Below are 18,421 nucleotides of genomic sequence, written 5' to 3' on the forward strand. Positions count from 1 at the left end.
CACTGCACCCGTCAGGTCGCCATACTAGTACACACTGTACCCGACACAGCCAGTGGGTGTGCCCTGCACTGACTCTGCTGTTGTCTTTTCACATTGTCCTGGCTCCACCTGTGCCTGACTCAGTAATTCCTAACTTACCACCTGGCTGTAGGACTCTCTGATTCTGAGACACACGCAAAGACTGAGATTCACATCCCAAGGGAGTCACAATATTCACCAACAGAGAATGTCCTCTTCCCCTCACCCCCCCACAACCTGCTTAGTGTGGTGTGAATTGATCAGCTGGAATCTTACCTTGGACTCAGAGATGACACCACACTTCAGGGGACAGCTCCAGTCAGAACCACCAGTGCCAGGAACTATCTAACACTAGGAGCTCCTGTACTGGACTCAGGTGAACCAAGAAAGTTGCCACCTTCTGAGTAAGGATCAGAGGGAATGAAGTAAATTCACCAACAATAACCTGTTCCTAACCATCATGAGCCCTGCTCTTCCACTGGCCAACCTCCCTCAAGGCAAACTTGCCTAAATCACTCATGACCTACCTGCTAAGTGCTTGTGCAGGCACTGTTCACTGTCTTCCAGGCATTTAAGCCTGGATAAAGTGACTATAAACCTCAGCAGCCATTCCACCACCACACACAGAGAAGATTTTTCTCAATCAGTAATCTGCAGGAATTCCCTCGCTCACTCATTTACAGGGGCTGCTAGCAAGCCCCACTATTGAGCTCAGAGTGTTACAATCCTTATAGCACCTTCTACTTATACATTCAAAAGAATAAGTGTCTTCTGACAGAGGTTGTTCCCTTTAACACTGTGACACACTCTGATCACTGGGTGATAACTTCTTATTGAGAAACAGTCCATAATTTCATGCACACTCTGTATTATTTCTAGTGTATAACAGAGAGTGTTATTCAATGTATTTCCCATCTCTCCTGAGCCCAGGTCGCTCTGAATCACTCAGACTGCTGAATGGAGAGAGCCGGTGCGACGGAAGAGTAGAGATTTCCCTCCGTGGTGTGTGGGGCAGAGTGCTGGTTGACCAATGGGACATGAATGATGCCAGCGTGGTGTGCAGGCAGCTCCAGTGCGGAGTTGCTGAGAAAGCTTATAACCCCCCTAAGTCTGAGCGCGGAACAGGACCCATCGGGCTGAAAAGTGTCCGATCTGGAGGAAATGAAACTCGTCTGACTCTCTGTGACAACTCCACGTCTGAGACAGCCCAGGCAGGAATTGCTGAGGACGTCGGTGTCGTTTGCTCAGGTGATTCATTTCCAAATCTCACAAACATTTTCTGTTCAGTAGGAAAATATATATTAATAGCTGGGATCCATCTCTGCAGGGAGCAGACGGATCAGACTGGTGAATGGGGCAGGTCGCTGTGCTGGGAGAGTGGAGATTTATTACAATGGCACCTGGGGGACAGTCTGTGATGATTTCTGGGACCTACCGGACTCCAATGTTGTTTGCAAACAACTGGGATGCGGACGCGCCATCAATGCAACTGTCTCTGCTCATTATGGGCAAGGATCCGGGCAGATCTGGCTGGACGATGTGAACTGCTCTGGGAACGAATCCGATCTCTGGGCGTGTCCTTCCCGGGGCTGGGGCCAGCACAACTGCAGACACAAAGAGGACGCGGGAGTTCTCTGCTCAGGTGTGGTTTCTGAATGCTCTTCTGAGCCTGGTTACCAGGCACTTTAATGGAGGGGGCAGATGTTAAAGAGCTCGCTGAGAGTGATACTCTCCCCGACTGTCTCTGCCTCCTTTTCCCCAGTGTAATTACCTGCCAGGGTCACCATTAGAAAGTCCTCAGCTCCCTCCCAGAGGTATTGGAGATATTGCAAGATTTCCCTAATGTTAGAAGGCTGCGTCTCAGGTATCTGAAGGGGATTGTATCATGGAAAGCAGTGACTGAAAAGGATGTAGGGTCCTAGTGGAGAAATAACTGAACATGAGCTCCCAGTGCCATGTGTGGCAAAACAGGCTAATGCGAACCTTGGATGTTTGAACAGGTGAGTAGGAGTGGGGACTAAATTTTATTGTTGTACATGGCACTGGTGAGGCAGATACTGGAATACTGTGTCCAGTTCTGATGCCCACAAAAAATGGAGAGGGAGCAGAGAAGAGCCACAAAAGTGATCTGATTGTTTAAATAAAAGCCTTATGGTGAGAGATTTAAGATACTGAATCTGTTCAGCTTAATAGAAAGATCAAGAGGTAACTTGATTACAGGGCATAAGTTCCTTCACAAGGAGAACATACCAGTTACTGAAGGATTCTTTAATCTACAGGAGAAAGACAGAACAAGAGTCGATGGCTGGAAGCTGAAACCAGACAAATTCACATCAGAAATAAGGCCCACCTTTTTAACAGTTAGGGTGATTAACCATCAGACCAAACTACCCGGGAAATGGTGCATTCTGCATCTCTTGTAGTCTTCCTGACTAGACTGGATGCATTTCTGGAAGCTATGCTTATGTCAGACTCCATTTATTGGGATCTATGCAGGTGCTTTTCAGAAGGTCAGACTGTTTGATCTCATCATCCCTGTCACGCTGTCTGGAGCGGCTCACAGCTCTGAGTGCCCACCTCCGGGCAGACTGTGAAAAACAAGCAATACCCCGAACTCGTGCTTTGTTCTATAATTAGATTTCACCAAACCAGTAACAGATGTGAACTTCTGGGTCACTATATCAAGCCTACCATGGGGTCACAGACAGTCCTCTTAGACCAGTGGTCACCAACCGGTCGATTGTGATTGATGGTCGATCCTAGAGCATCTCCCAGTCAATCGCGATCTCCAGTGGCGCAGCGAGGCTGCCGCTAAGACAGGCCCCCTGCCTGTCCTGGCCCCACGCCACTCCTGGCAGGGGCCAGCATGCCCCTGGAGGCAGGGGGACAGGGGTCTCCCTCCGTGCGCTGCTCCTGCCTGCAAGCACTGCCCCCAGAGCTACCATTGGGCGAGAATGGGGAGCTGTGGCCAATGGGAGATGCAGGGGTGGTGCTTGCAAAGAGAAGCAGCGTATGGAGACACATGCTGCCTTCCCGCCCCACACCCAGGGGCTGCAGGGATGCGTTGGCCCCTTCTGGGAGCGATGTGGGGCTGGGGTAGGCAGGGAACCTGCCCTAATGGGTAGGCAGGGAACCTGCCACGCTGTGCCACTGACCAGGAGCCACCACAGGTAAGTGCTGCCCGGCGGGAGGCGGCACCCCGACCCCCAGCCCTGAGCCCCCTCCCAGAACCAGCTCCCCATACCCCCTCCTGCACCCCAATCCCCCTCTTACACCCAAGCCCCAGCCCTGACCCCCCTCCCAGAGTCAGGACCCTGAACCCCTCCTGCACCCCAACCCCCTGCCCCAGCCTTGTGAAAGTGAGTGAGGGTGGGGGAGAGCGAGTAACTCAGGGGGGTCAAAGCGATGGGAGGAGGCCTTCTGCATGTATTGCTCCATGGGTGTGATAAGGCCATTAACCAATTGTGATGATCCTTGATGGCCCATCTGATTTTGATAGTCATTGGGGATGGATGGGGGCGATGATTCCCATACCTGAGTTCACAAATTCAGAGCAAAAATTTTCAGTTATAAAGCAACATTTACATATTTTCTTGGAGCATGGACCACAGACATTACAAGTGAGATTAATGCCTGCAGCAACTAACAACCATTTCATAGACTCTAAACACAAAATACATTCTTACAAGATTAACACATGTTTTGAGCAAAACTAACATACATGTGACCTGGTCAGTTCTTAGCTAATGCCTGCAGCCTGGGCAAGAGCTGGCATCTGTCCTGCCAGTGTCAGAATCCTTTCAGGCCTTAATCTATTACAACCTGTATGTAGCTGCTGGTAAATGGTGGCCTTCCAGAGATGCTCACTGTATTTCTAAGGGGCCTGTGGTGCCAAAAGGTGTCTCTGATTCTTGGAGTGATTCTCTCTGACACTTGCTCCTGCAGAATGATGCACAGAATTGTTAGCAATCACTGGGATTTCACTCTTCATACCAACAGGTTTCAGAGTAACAGCTGTGTTAGTCTGTATTCGCAAAAGAAAAGGAGGACTTGTGGCACCTTAGAGACTAACCAATTTATTTGAGCATAAGCTTTCGTGAGCTACAGCTCACTTCATCGGATGCATACTGTGGACAGTATAGAAGATATTTTATACACACAAAGCATGAAAAAATGGGTGTTTACCACTACAAAAGGTTTTCTCTCCCCCCACCCCACTCTCCTGCTGGTAATAGCTTATCTAAAGTGATCACTCTCCTTACAATGTGTATGATAATCAAGTTGGGCCATTTCCAGCACAAATCCAGGTTTTCTCCCTCGCCCCCCACACACAAACCCACTCTCCTGTTGGTAATAGCTTATCTAAAGTGATCACTCTCCTTACAATGTGTATGATAATCAAGATGGGCCATTTCCAGCACAAATCCAAGGTTTAACAAGAACGTCTGAGGGGTGGGGGGTGAAAAAAACAAGGGGAAATAGGTTACCTTGCATAATGACTTAGCCACTCCCAGTCTCTATTCAAGCCTAAGTTAATTGTATCCAATTTGCAAATGAATTCCAATTCAACAGTCTCTCCCTGGAGTCTGGTTTTGAAGTTTTTTTGTTGTAATATCGCAACTTTCATGTCTGTAATTGCGTGACCAGAGAGATTGAAGTGTTCTCCGACTGGTTTATGAATGTTATAATTCTTGACATCTGATTTGTGTCCATTTATTCTTTTACGTAGAGACTGTCCAGTTTGCCCAATGTACATGGCAGAGGGGCATTGCTGGCACATGATGGCATATATCACATTGGTGGATGTGCAGCTGAATGAGCCTCTGATAGTGTGGCAGATGTTATTAGGCCCTGTGATGGTGTCCCCTGAATAGATATGTGGACACAGTTGGCAACGGGCTTTGTTGCAAGGATAGGTTCCTGGGTTAGTGGTTCTGTTGTGTGGTATGTGGTTCTTGTTAAACCCTGGATTTGTGCTGGAAATGGCCCATCTTGATTATCATACACATTGTAAGGAGAGTGATCACTTTAGATAAGCTATTACCAGCAGGAGAGTGGGGTGGGGGGAGAGAAAACCTTTTGTAGTGGTAAACACCCATTTTTTCATGCTTTGTGTGTATAAAAAGATCTTCTATACTGTCCACTGCATGCATCCGATGAAGTGAGCTGTAGCTCACGAAGCTTATGCTCAAATAAATTGGTTAGTCTCTAAGGTGCCACAAGTACTCCTACTCTTCATACCCCAGTTCATTTCAGAATCAGATGATTTAAAATCCCCTTTTGTGCATTTCCTTCTAGAGTTCACAGATCTGAGGCTGGTGAGCGACAGTGACTGTGCAGGGCGGCTGGAGGTTTTCTACAATGGGACGTGGGGCAGTGTTTGCTCCAATGCGATGTCTGGAGTCACCCCAACAATTGTCTGCAAACAGCTGAACTGTGGGGACGGAGGGCAGATTGCAAGTGACTTTGAATATGGAGCAGGTTCTGGTCCCACGTGGCTGGACCACGTTGCATGCAGTGAGCAGCACAGCTCCCTCTGGCAGTGCCCGTCAGAGCCCTGGGATCCAAAGTCGTGTGATAACCGAGCAGAAGAGACCCATATTTCTTGCACTGGTAAATCTGAAACTACCTGCATGCGCGTGTGCACACACACATGTAAACGATGTGTTCAATTAATTGAAGGGTTAGGAGAGAACGAGTTGTTGTTGTTCACATCTCAGCGTAGTGTTTAAATTCTCAGCACAAGATACAAGCATATTTTAATGGTCTTTTATAGGAACAAGCATTTGTCTGATTAACAACAAACATGGAAGTTAATCAATTCATTATAATAGAGACCGGTGTTACACAGTGAGGTAAGGTAGTCTGAGAGCCAAGAAAAGCCTCTCCCTAGAGACCGTCATGAGGCAGCTCTGTGGTTATTAATCCTTTTGGGATTAATGATCAGAGATGGGCCCAGGCTGTGCAGTTTGGGTCAAGACTGAAATCCCCCACAAGTCTGGGTGCATGTCGGCCTCTGTGTCTGAGTAACAGCTGAATAGCAAATTAATTAGGTATTAAATGACCCAGAGTTCACATTTCAGTTCATACAGTGCTGAAATTAGGGGGTTAAAATACAGATAAATTCTACTCCCACATCACACACACAGCCCAGTGCATTGACCTCTGCACTTTCTCTCCATAGGAAAAAAAGCAAAACCACCTCAGACCCTGTTTGTCGAATGCCCGAACTCTACAAGCTGCACAGGTATCTCTGCTTCTCACTGTCTCACTCTTGGTCCCGAAGGACTTTCCCAGCTGTCCCAGTAACACATACGTTTTCTGCATTTCCAGACCAGGAGAAGTTACGTGTCGTGGGAGGAGAGGACGGATGCTCGGGGAGAGTGGAGGTTTGGTACCGTGGCTTCTGGGGAACGGTTTGTGATGACTCCTGGGACATGGTGGATGCTAACGTTGTGTGTAAACAACTGGGCTGTGGATCTGCTCTATCTGCCCTGGGCGAGGCTGCATTCGGTGAGGGGACTGGTCCCATCTGGGTGGAGACTTTGAATTGCAGAGGGACAGAGTCATCTCTCTGGGACTGTCCTGCCAAGCCCTGGGGTGAGAGTAACTGTGGTCATAAGGAAGATGCTGCTGTGAATTGCTCAGGTGAGTGACAGGAGATGGTTCTGCTACATGCTGTAATTTTCATGGAGGAGGATGGATCACCCCTGCCCCCCGCCTTTTGTCCCACACCAGGCCCTCCCATCTCCTGTGTGCCGGAGCATCCTGGATGTTGTGTGTTGGATCCTTTCTCATGTCAGATTGGCTCAGACATCAGCCCACAAGCACCCTGCATCCATCACAGGCCCCACTGTGCTGGTTTGTTACTAAAGTCCTCATTGCTGCACAGAGCACAAGGAACGTGGCCCCTAAATCACTAACAAACAGGCCCTGTGCTGCTGTGAAGGAGTCTGTGGTGGTGACAGCTGCACAGTGCCCCCAGGGACTCTCAGAGTGAGGTTCCCCCAGGGAACAAACACGTCACCTCCCCCTTGCTCCAGACTCCAACTCTCCTCCCTTTTCCCTTGCAGGTCTGACAGCGAGGACAGATTCTCTGAGTACCCCAGGTAAAGCATCCCCCTCCTCCCATCAAGGGTTAAATTTCCCTGGTGCTGGGTCACAGAGGAGGAGCTGCAAGCTGCAGCCTGAGGGAAGGAGCTCCTTTCCATGGCCTGTGATATCTGAGGGCGAATGATACCTGGGTGGGAGCTGCAGGCCATGCTGAGCAGGAGGATTCCTGTCTGTTGGATCCAGCTGACAGGGCAGGGCCAATGATTTCAAGAGCAGCCTGTGAGCTGCCCTCATGGCGCACAGACTGTGTCCCAGCCCATTACCCTGCTGTCCTGGGCTGTGCAATGAGTGACTGGGGAGCTCCCTGGGGCGCCCCTGACTCTCACAGGATAATCTCTCACTGTTGCATGTTCATTTCCATCCAGCTGCCCCGCGCCGCCCTCCGACTGACAGTGGGAGAGTCACGGTGCCCGTGGTCATCTGCATTATCCTGGGGGCCCTGCTCTGCCTGGTCTTAATCATCCTGGGGGCGCAGGTGCGAAGTGCCAGAACACAGCGCAGAGGTGGGTCCTGACTGGTGTCACTGTGTGAAATGCCTCTGCAATAGCAGGGGGGCTGCAGGGTGTCAGGGTGAGGGGCGATACCAGGCTGGGTGGGGTGGCCAAGGGTGCCTAACTCCTCTCTCATTTAATATTTCGTTAACTGTCTGGCAGTGGAACAGCCCAGCCATCACATCTGGAGATGATACTAGCTAGGAAGGGTCACAGTTTCAGGGAAGCTGCACCTGTATCCCCCCACCTTCCGGTGATCCATTCCAGGAGTGCCCAGTCAGGCCTCGGGCCTCCAGCCATCACCTGTCTCTGTGTAGAACCCCCCATCCCACCTCCTACTGACCAGGGGGCTTTAAGGCTGCACAGCCCCCTGCCTTCCACTGTGATACCCCCAGCAAACCAGTCTGCCTACAGGCCAGCCCCATGCTGTGCGTTCTCCCCACGGGCTATGAGCAGTGTATTGCCAGCAATCCCAAGTCACCACCCAGCTCTCTCTCAGCAGACTGCACCTTGTTAGTAGGATAAAAGCCTCACAGAGAAAACATAAAAAGAAAAGGAGGACTTGTGGCACCTTAGAGACTAACCAATTTATTTGAGCATAAGCTTTCGTGGGCTACAGCTTACGTCATCAGATGCATGCAGTGGAAAATAAAGTGGGGAGATTTTATATACACAGAGAACATGAAACAATGGGTGTTACCATACAGCACTGTAACAAGAGTGATCAGGTAAGGTGAGCTATTACCAGCAGGAGAGTGGGGGGTGGGAGAGGGGAACCTTTTGTAGTGATAATCAAGGTGTGCCATATCCAGCAGTTACTGTAAATGGCCCACTTGATTATCACTACAAAAGGTCCCCCCCCCCGGGCTCTCCTGCTGGTAATAGCTCACCTTACCTGATCATTCTGGTTACAGTGTGTATGGTAACACCCATTGTTTCATGCTCTCTATGTTTATAAATCTCCCCACTGTATTTTCCACTGCATGCATCCGATGAAGTGAGCTGTAGCTCATGAAAGCTTATGCTCAAATAAATTTGTTAGTCTCTAAGGTGCCACAAGACCTCCTTTTCTTTTTGCGGATACAGACTAAGAAGGCTGCGACTCTGCAACCTGTCACTATGAAAGAAAACATAGAAAACAATAAAAAATTCCTCCACACTTACTGAATGTATCAGAAATCATCTGCCTTCCTCATGGGCAGCCTGGGAGACAATGACCCTAATCAGATCTCATGCTTCAGGGCTTCAGCCAGCCGCCCGCTGGGGTCTGGAAGGAATTTGGGGAAGCCCCTATATTTGTTTTTCGTCTTGTTTTGTTTTGTTTCTTGCCCTCCTCTGAAGCATGAGACACTAGCTACAGAGGGATATGTGACAGTGAATGGGCTGGACCACCGCTCTGAGGTGGTACAGAGAAACCTCTTTCTAAGATGTCTAGCTGGTGTGTCTTTTCCATATGCTCAGGGTCAAACCAATTCCCAGTTTTGGGGTCAGGAAGGAATTTTGCCACAGGTCAGACTGGCAAAAAGGGACCTTGGGGGATTTTTATCTTCCTCTAAAGCATGGAGCCTGCCAGGATTATCTAGGCATCCCTCACCTCGTCAGTTCCCTGCCATTGTAGGGACCTTGGGCATCGGTGGTACCTTAGTCCCCAGGGTTGTCCCTATGGGGGTGCGGGGCCTGGGGCGGAAGTGACAAATCCGTCACTTTCGGGACCAACCCGTCAATTCCAGGACTGACTGCCCCAGCCAATCAGTCTGCCCGTGGGGGCCTCCAAAGCGCGGGGTCCGGAGAGGTCACCCTGATTCGCTGTACCCAAGGGATGGCTCTGTTAGTCCCTCGTGTTTTCTACCTGTGGCACACAAGAGTTTATTCTCCTGAGGACTGAAATGCTTTAGTGTAAGTGCATCTTTGGGCTCAAACCTAGGGGTATCTGGGTGAATTGCAGTGGCCTGTGTTATACAAGAGGTCAAACTAGATGTTCTAATGGTCCTGTCTGGCCTTAAAGTCGATGAAAAAAAAAGGTTATCACCATTTTGCAGATGAGTGTAAACACCAGTGTGGGGGAAGAATTATTTAAGCTGCCCCAAAGGGGAATAACCAGGAATAATGGGATGAGATTGAAAAGGGAACAGTTAAGATGAATGTGAGGAAGCTTCCTGACAGTGGTCTAGCCCTGGGAACCATCGTCAAAGGGATGCTGTGGAGAGGGACGTTGTCCCTGTCACCTGGCTCATTTAAATCTAGCCTGGACACAGCAGTGGGAATGTGCTGTAGGGCTCAGGCTGACACTGGGCCCATGGGGGAGGGGCTGAATGAGCTAACAGTGTTTCCCATCTCTGGTTTCTCTGACCCTGTGCAAACCCTGCCCTTTGTTTTCAGGCTCCAGAAGACCCTTGGATCCCTTCTCTGAGGCCGTGTACGAGGAGATTGATTATAACCTGATGAGAGAGAAGCAGGAGATGTTCAGTCGCTCAGGTCTGTGGGTCTCACTCTTAACAGGGAGCAGCTATCTAATGCCTTTAGATGGCCTAATGTCCATCGGAGGCCCTGTCCCAGAGTTAAATCACTGCAGCTTCAGCCCTGTGAGCTTGTCATTGGAGCTGGGCACAAGTCTCCTTATGAAATGTTTTGGTGAAAAATGCAGATTCAGAGACACCGAAAGATTTCACAAATTCCTGTCGATTTCACCCAATTGTTCCAAATGCACACGGAATGATTCATTTCATTTCAACACTTGCTAAAGAAAACATTTTGGTTTTTTTTCAATTTGATATTACTTTTAAGACATTTCCTTTAATTTTATCTATCTATCTATCTATCTATCTATCTATCTATCTATCTATCTATCTATCTATCTATCTATCTATCTATCTATCTATCTATTTAAAAAAACCCACATATCCAAAAGAACATCAAATGGTTTCATTCAACATGAAACCATTTTTTCTTTTTTACTTTTGCATTTGCCAAAATTTCCAAAAAAGTCATTTTTGGCTCAACCCAAAACATTTTTTTATTGTATTATTATTATTGTTATTTTTACAATTGCCAAAGAACCAAAATATCTGTTTTTTGCCAAGCTCTAGCGTCTGAGGTGAGACCAGCAGTTACTCATGTAGACTAGTGTTGCCAGGAGTCCAGTTTTCAACCAGAACCCCCAGTCGAAGAGGGACCCTGGCGGCTCCAGTCAGCATCGCTGACCGGGCCGTTAAAAGTCCAGTCGGTGGCACAGCGGGGCTAAGGCAGGCTCCCTATCTGCCCTGGCTCCGTGCAGCTCCCAGAAGTGTCTGGCATGTCCCTGCGGCCCCTAGGCACAGGGGCGCCCATGGAAGCTCCGCACGCTGCCCTGCCTCAAGCGCCAGCTCCACTGCTCCCATTGGCTGAGAACCACGGCCAGTGGGAGCTGCAGGGGCAGTGCCTGCAGGCACGGGCAGCGCACACCACGCAGAGTCGCCTGGCTATGCCTCTGCCTAGGGTTAAGACCTTCAGGGAACAGCGCAGAGCCAGGGAAGGCAGGGAGCCTGCTTTAGCCCCACTGCGTTGCCGACCAGGAGCCGCCTGAGCTAAGTGCCGCCCAGCCGGCTCCCACACCCCAAATCCCCTGTTCCAGTTCGGAACCCCCCTCCCACACCCTCACTACCTCCCAGATCCTGCACCCTCCACCTGCATCCCAACCCCTTGCCCAGGCTCTGAGTCCCTTCCCGCACCCAAACTCCCTCCTGGAGCCTGTACCCTGCACCCCCTCCTGAACCTCAACCCCCTGCCCCAGCCCTGATCATCCTCCTGCACTCAAAAACCACCAGCCTGGAGCCCCCTTCTGCATTCTAAACCCCTCATCCCTAGCCCCACCCCAGAGCCCACACCCCCAGCCAGAGCATGCACCCCACACATATCCCACCCCCCTGCTCCAGCACTGAGCCCAATCCTGCACTCCAAATCCCTTGGCCCCACCCCGAGCCCGCACTCCAAGCTGGAGCCCTCACTACCTCCCATACCCCAACCCCCTCCCGCAGGTCAGAACACCCTCCCACATCCAAACTCCCTCCCAGAGACCTCACCCTGATCCCCCTCCTGCACCCCAATCCCCTTTCTCAGCCCTGAGCCCCCTCCCACACCCAAACTCCTTCCCAGAGCCCGCACCCCAAACCTCCTCCCATACCCCAGCCCCTGCCCCAGCCCTGAGACCTTTCCCAGAGCCCGAACCCTGCACCCCCCTGCACCCCAACCCCCTACCCCAGCCCAGAGTCCCCTCCTGTACCTCAAACCTCTCATCCCCCACCCTACCCTAGAGCCCCTCCCACATCCTGAAACCCTCATTTCTGACCCCACCCCAAAGCCCACACCCCCAGCTGGAGCCCTCACCCCCTCCCGCACCCCAACCCCTTGCCCCAGCCCAGTGAAAGTGAGTTGAGGGTGGGAAAGAGTGAACGAGAGAAGGAGGGGGGCTTGAGTGAGTGGGGGGCAGGGCCTCAGAAAAGGGGAAGATAGGGACAGGGCCTCTGGAAAGCAGTGGGGCAAAGGTGTTTTGTTTTGGCTCCCTTCCCACCATGCTCTACGAGCCTCAATTGTAAGGACAGGTAATGTCAACGTGCCCGTCCTGCAGCCTTGGAGTGTAACCACTGAAGGGTCAGGAAAGTGACTGTCTGGGGTCAGGCTAAACTATCATTTGAAAATTGCTCTGGAGCTTTGGGGCAGGGGATGTTCTGTGTCCCCCTCCCACCACAGCCACTGGTCTGCTGGGTGGGATCCTTCCTGACCCCAGAGCAGAGAGATCAGCCCAGGAGAGCCTCACGGCTTTGAGTCCCAGCCCTTTGTGCCATTTTGTCTCAATGTCAGATGGGAACATCCTGCTCCAGGGCTGTGCTGTGGTGGGGCTCTGGGAACATGCTCAGGGCATCCCCCGGCACCACTGCCAAGATAATGAGAGTGAATCACAGACTCTGCTCTGGGCCTGTCTTGGCCTAATCTGGAAACACCATGGAGAGCTGATCAACTGATTCATGGGGAAGGTGGATATTTACCGTTAAGCAGGAGGAGTCCCCTCTGTGGCTGAGGTGGCCAGGACCATTGTGGAACTTCCCTGGACCAGCAGCCAGACATGTGCCCTTCGCTCACCCCAGGATATTTCAGGTCAGAGGTAGAATCCCTTCAGTCACATTTACCCCAGTAACATGGAGATTTCTCTTGGGAAAGCTGTGCCAGCCTCCCACCGCTCAGAATCGCTGTGATTCAGCATCTTCTCTGGAAGGAGGAATAGACTGAGACTGGAAATCCTGCTCCAGGCCCCGGATGTGTTCCCAGTCCCTCAGTTCTGTTGTTCTCACTGTGATGAATTTCTGGTTCTTGTCTCTCCAGTCTCCTATTCGGATGACTCAGTGACGAAGCTGCAGTATTACACTGGGGACAGCGAGGGGGAAAACGATCCTGGATCAGAACAAGGTAACGGGGGAGGGGCAGACTTAGGCTGAGAGACCCAAATCTGGGCAGAGAACAGAATTTCTATGACGCTTGTTGCAGTCGCAGCCATTTCCCCCCCACGGTTCCCATTTTACACAGTCAGGTCTAATCCCATTGAACAGGATTTCTGTCAGAATCTCAGGATGGAAACATGTGACCATCTCCTGAGCACAGATCCCTCTGAGTGGCTCCCAGTGACCTCCCCAGGTGAGGAGCTGGAGGAGATGGGGTCTTTTCTTGGGTGTCAGGCATCAGTGCCCAGCAGGGCTCATCTTACACCCATGAAAGAGAGGGGAAGATTGTCCTGTGTTGTTATTACAGATGGGCTCAGACCAACTCACTGATCCGAACCCACCAGAACTTTGTGGGAGGGGGGATTTGCACATTCTGACCCAGCTTCGGATCTCAGTTTTGCAGCTGGCACCTGTCACTATATCAAGCTGAAGTAAAACCCTGGTTGTGAACTTCTTGGCCTGGGCCCATCTCTAATTATAAATGGGGCGGCATTTCTAACCCAACTGCTCTCAAGGGGGTCTATGAATTTGGGCCCTTTGGGAGTTTAGCCTGTGGCTGGGGGAGGAGACACTGAACAAATGAGCCAGTTCTGCTGAGAAGCTGGAGCGCTGCCAAGCTGAGCCCTGGGCTGCCTGAGAGGCTAGTGGAGAGCAGGAGCTCGCAAAGGATTAGGCCAGTCACCTCCCAGCGGAAGATTTAACTCCCAGGCATAAATGCTGACTTTTGGGTTTCCCGGTGGATGCTTTCAAAGAGGCGTGTGTTGGGGGGTGGGGGGTGGGAGGGAGCACTCTGCCAGTCTTTGCGGGAGGCTCTTTTCAGCATGTTTAGACACTTCTTTCATATTCTAGTTATTGAATGTTTCTAGCATTGATATCTTTACTATTTTAATAATGATTCAATTGTTATGAACTACATAATTACATTATTATCAATTACAGTATATTTTAAATCATTGCAATCACCTACAAGCTGTCTTCACTAACATCCCAATCTTATTTACATCTCGTTCCCTGGTATTCTCTTGATGCATGTTAAGGACAGCTGCATTCTTCAGTTGCATCTGTCCCACTGATGACTGAAAATAATTTTTAAGTCTTCTGAAGCTGGAGAATGAGTTCAGGATGACACAGGCACTGTGAGAAGGATTCTTATAAATTTGCAGTACTCTGGAAACATAGTGCTTCCAGAGTACGGCAAATGACTCCACAATCTCTTTCTTGAGGGGTAACAGCTAATTCAAGCACCATCATTTTGTATGTATAGTTGGGATTATATTTTCCCATGTGCATGACTTTGCATTTAACATTGAATTTCATCTGCCATTTTGTTGCCAAGTCACCCAGTTTTGTAAAATCCCTTTGTAACTCTTTGCAGTCAGCTTGGACTTAACTATCTTGAGTAATTTTGTATCATCTGCAAAGTTTGCCACCTCACTGTTTACCCCTTTTTGCAGATTATTTATGAATATGTTGAACAGCACCGGTCCCAGTACAGACCCCTGGGGACATCACTATTTACTTCTCTCCATTTTGAAAATGGACCATTTATTCCTCCCCTTTGTTTCCTATCTTTTAACTGGAGTGCCTGGGAATGCTTTCAGGATCACCATCAAGTGGAGTGCCCCAGGGGTCGGTCCTGGGGCCGGTTTTGTTCAACATCTTTATTAATGATCTGGATGATAGGATGGATTGCACCCTCAGAAAGTTCGCAAATGAGACTAAACTGGGGAGAGAAGTTGATACACTGGAGGGTAGGGGTAGGGTCCAGAGTGACGTAGACAAATTGGAGGATTGAGCCAAAAGAAATCTGGTGAGATTCAACAAGGACAAGTGCAGAGTCCTGCACTTAGGAAGGAAGAATCCCATGCACCGCTACAGGCTGGGGACTGACTAGCTAGCAGCAGTTAGGAAACACTATTTCACTAGGAGGGTGGTGAAGCACTGGAATGGGTTACCTAGGGAGGTGGTGGAATCTCCATCCTTAGAGGTTTTTAAGGCCCGGCTTGACAAAGCCCTGGCTGGGATGATTTAGTTGGTGCTAGTCCTGCTCTGAGCAGGGGATTGGATTAGATGACCCCCTGAGGTATCTTCCAACCCTAATCTATGATTCTATGATCTAATTATCCTTAATTAATTAAATTTGATTTAATGAGAAGCCTTTTGTTGTCTTCATCACCCTGCCTCTGTTTAGAAACAAACTCCCTGCCCCAAGGGCAGAAGTTGTTCCCAGCACAGAACTCATCACTTTCCACGCTCAGGCTCGGGCTCCTGGGTGCTGAGCAGCCACTATTTTTTTCCCATGGGTGCTTGAGCCCCGGAGCACCCACGGAGTCAGCGCCTATGTGCAGAGGGGTAGTTCCCCCTCCCCAGTGTAACAGGAAAATTCAAACCTGTCCGCAGAGATCAGCTGGATTCACACAGGCCGGCTCTGGCCTGGCAGTGCCCGTGTTCCAACCTGTTATCTCAGCACAGGCCCAGATCCTGCTCCCACAGAAACACGTGAAAGAGCTGCTGTTGGATTCTGCAGGGACAGGATTGGCCCCGAGTTATTTCTGGGACTCCTGTTTTACTGTAGTTCTCTGACTTGTGCCCTTCTCACCCTGGACCCCTGCGACTTCCCCTCTCACGTGCCATGATACACAGCTCTAGTTAGAAGGGCCACCTGCACTGAAGAGACGCTGCTGGTGCCATGGGCTGAGTGTGGTGTTTGCTGTTCCAGAGGGAGTTTCCCCGGGGGGGTCTCAGCTGGATTACGATAACGTGGAGGAGCCTGCCTTGAACGACATCCCCCAGACTCCAGACGGCCGAGGTGAGCAGTGAATCCGCCTCCCTGAAGCAACGTCACCCTGACAAAAAACTAACTGTATTTTCCAGTAGGGACAATCGTGGTTTGTTAAGAAAACCAGGAAGTTCACCGACCAGTATTGTGTATTGCCGTAATGCTGGGGGCGCTGACCAGGTGCATTACAAGAGCTGTGTGGCGGCCCAGGCGTAGGGAAGCGTGTGATGTCCTAGGTCATGACAGAGGCCCATTGCAGGGATGGAAGGGGCATCTGTGACCCTCACTGCCATGAGCGCTAAGGTTACTCACTATTTGTAAAGACAACTCACCGAAGCAGAGATCTCTACAGTGCAGCAATGTTCCTTGCCAGCCTTTCCTGACACGGGTCTATTGCAGCTTATATACACATGTGTGAGACACGTTGTGACAGGGGGTGGGTGGGATATGGAGATTTTAAACCCAAGGGCCCATATCCCCCCCTTATTAGCTGGCTCAGCACCCAGTGGTGTCAGTAGGTTGGAGACTGATGGCAGTTTATGGGGTGAACTTTATCAAGAGAACACACTGAAAAGACATAATCTTAAAAATGTCAAGTTTGGGAAGCCGGGAACAAATTCTGGGCAATTCCAAGTCATTTAAATTTGTAATTATGATAATAACATGCCTTGTGGAGTAATACCTCTGGACTAGACCCCAGTCACCTCTTTCTATAACTCCCCCTCTGCCTCGTCATGTGGAAGCTCTAGGATCCACTCAACCAGCAATTGAAATGTATCAAATCAGTGTGATATGTGAAGTCCCCCAGTCTAAGGGTTCCAGGGGAGGGCTCCTCTTCCTGTCTTGAGGGTGGAAGTGCTGAGAGATCCCCAGGGACCAATGAGGCTGGTGCATTTGCAGCTTGTAGTTTATTTCTATCTTCACTGGGAATATTCTCTTAATTACTTCACATCTTCACGCCAGATGCCCCTGCCCTGCCTGGAGATGTCCCAGGGGATGGTTATGATGATGCCAGAGAAGTGTCTGACCCTGAAGGTGACACTGGCTTGGGGCAGAATGATGAGGAAGGCACTGAGGCGAGTGACAGGAACAGGGGTTCACAAACAGGTGAGTTTGCACTTCACACTGTCTCTGCAGAGCGGGAGGGCTGGAAATGTGAGGTACGCAGCAAGGGAACAAACCTGGCCAACCCAGTGCCTGTGAGAAAATTTCTCCTTCTCTCTTCTTTTCATTCCCTCTAAGCAGAGGCTTCAGTGCCTGCAATTGTGACAGGAAAAGTGGGGTCCTTGCTGTATGATATTTCATGGTCAAACCAGCAAGATCCCTCAATCTCTAGGTTCAAATCCTTATGTGGCTGCCACACCCTGGATTACTGGATTGCTACCAATTTACTGCACGTGTATCTTTTGGGCAGAATCTTATAAACCAAAGTCCTGTTAATGCTGCACAAATGTTAAAGAGCCTGTGACACTTCCTGGGCATTTGCCCATTATCCTTGGCCAATATCTCCCTTCCCCTCCCCATTGTGTCATCAGCAGAGACACCACCAGCCACCCCAGAGAAGGTGCAGTGGTGATGAAATGTGCATTGCTTCGTACTTGATAAGAATTATGTGTTCATGTTTGTTGTTAGGGCAGAGTGAATTATACAGTGTCCTTAACTAAGAGCTCCTTGCTCGTAAGTGATTGGGTTTTGTACATGAAGTGACAGGTAAATGCAGTTGTCACTTGGCACCTTTAAATGGTCTGGAAACCAAGGGTTTTACTTCCAGAAAACATACAGAGATGATGGATTAAAACTTGTCGTGGACCCAATCAGAAGAACGAAGAGGAAACATTTTTTAACCCATACTGCAGAGTGCACTCCACCCTTGCAACGCAGCCAGACCTAGCTATAAAATGGATCCACTGACTGTATGTGTCTTCCTTGGTATTTTCAGGTTGGAATCTGCACTCACTAAGGAATGAAGGTGTTTCTGGGATGGAGAAGGAAACCCCATTCCTGCCTCCTGGAGACACAACTTACGATGATGGGGGACACGGTGACTCTGGGAGATCAGTATCAGAACAATGTGATTGGACAAAATAACCTTGTGATGATGTAAAAGCTTTGCCTTTTTCTCTGAGAAATGTTTCCTTTGGCCTGATGCCCAGAGACAGTCTCTGCCTGGTAGATAGACAAAGCAGGTGTTTTTATAGAATTTGTGAGAAGTTGCAGGAAATTCAACGGCGAGTGGGAAAAGTTTCACAAATTTCCTCTGTATAACTTCCCACTGATTGGCCAGGATGAAATTTTCCTGCTTTTTTATCCCTGTAATTACTTCAGCTTCATTTTGTGCCTTTTTCTTATTAAATCCTTTCTGAAAGTCTTCCCCATAGTGGAAGTTTTTCTTGCCAGATGAATTGTGCAGTTTCCAGTGTTTATGATGGGGAGAGGCTGAAATTGAAGAAATCCGAGAGACAAGGATGGGCCACCTCTGGGTATGGCCGGCTGTTTGGTGGGAGGTGAGTTTACACTGAATGTTCCGTCAGGCATGTGGTAAAAGTGAG

General features: G+C 49.8%; 1 protein-coding gene across 1 annotated transcript in view; it reads left to right on the top strand.

The window, feature by feature from the left end:
- LOC141975063 (antigen WC1.1-like) overlaps positions 1-18,099 on the top strand; it is a 57,152-nt gene extending 39,053 nt beyond the window's left edge. The window contains exons 5-16 of the mRNA XM_074935235.1: positions 949-1,266; positions 1,346-1,660; positions 5,317-5,631; positions 6,203-6,265; positions 6,352-6,666; positions 7,092-7,127; positions 7,497-7,634; positions 10,002-10,097; positions 12,978-13,061; positions 15,813-15,902; positions 16,836-16,979; positions 17,812-18,099. Of these exons, the coding sequence (XP_074791336.1) occupies positions 949-1,266; positions 1,346-1,660; positions 5,317-5,631; positions 6,203-6,265; positions 6,352-6,666; positions 7,092-7,127; positions 7,497-7,634; positions 10,002-10,097; positions 12,978-13,061; positions 15,813-15,902; positions 16,836-16,979; positions 17,812-17,960 (2,063 nt within the window). The 3' untranslated portion in view covers positions 17,961-18,099. The remainder of the gene's footprint in view (positions 1-948; positions 1,267-1,345; positions 1,661-5,316; positions 5,632-6,202; positions 6,266-6,351; positions 6,667-7,091; positions 7,128-7,496; positions 7,635-10,001; positions 10,098-12,977; positions 13,062-15,812; positions 15,903-16,835; positions 16,980-17,811) is intronic.
- The last annotated feature ends 322 nt before the right edge of the window (positions 18,100-18,421 follow it).

This window comes from Natator depressus, chromosome 1 (genome assembly GCF_965152275.1).
Source record: "Natator depressus isolate rNatDep1 chromosome 1, rNatDep2.hap1, whole genome shotgun sequence".
NCBI lineage: Eukaryota > Metazoa > Chordata > Testudines > Cheloniidae > Natator > Natator depressus.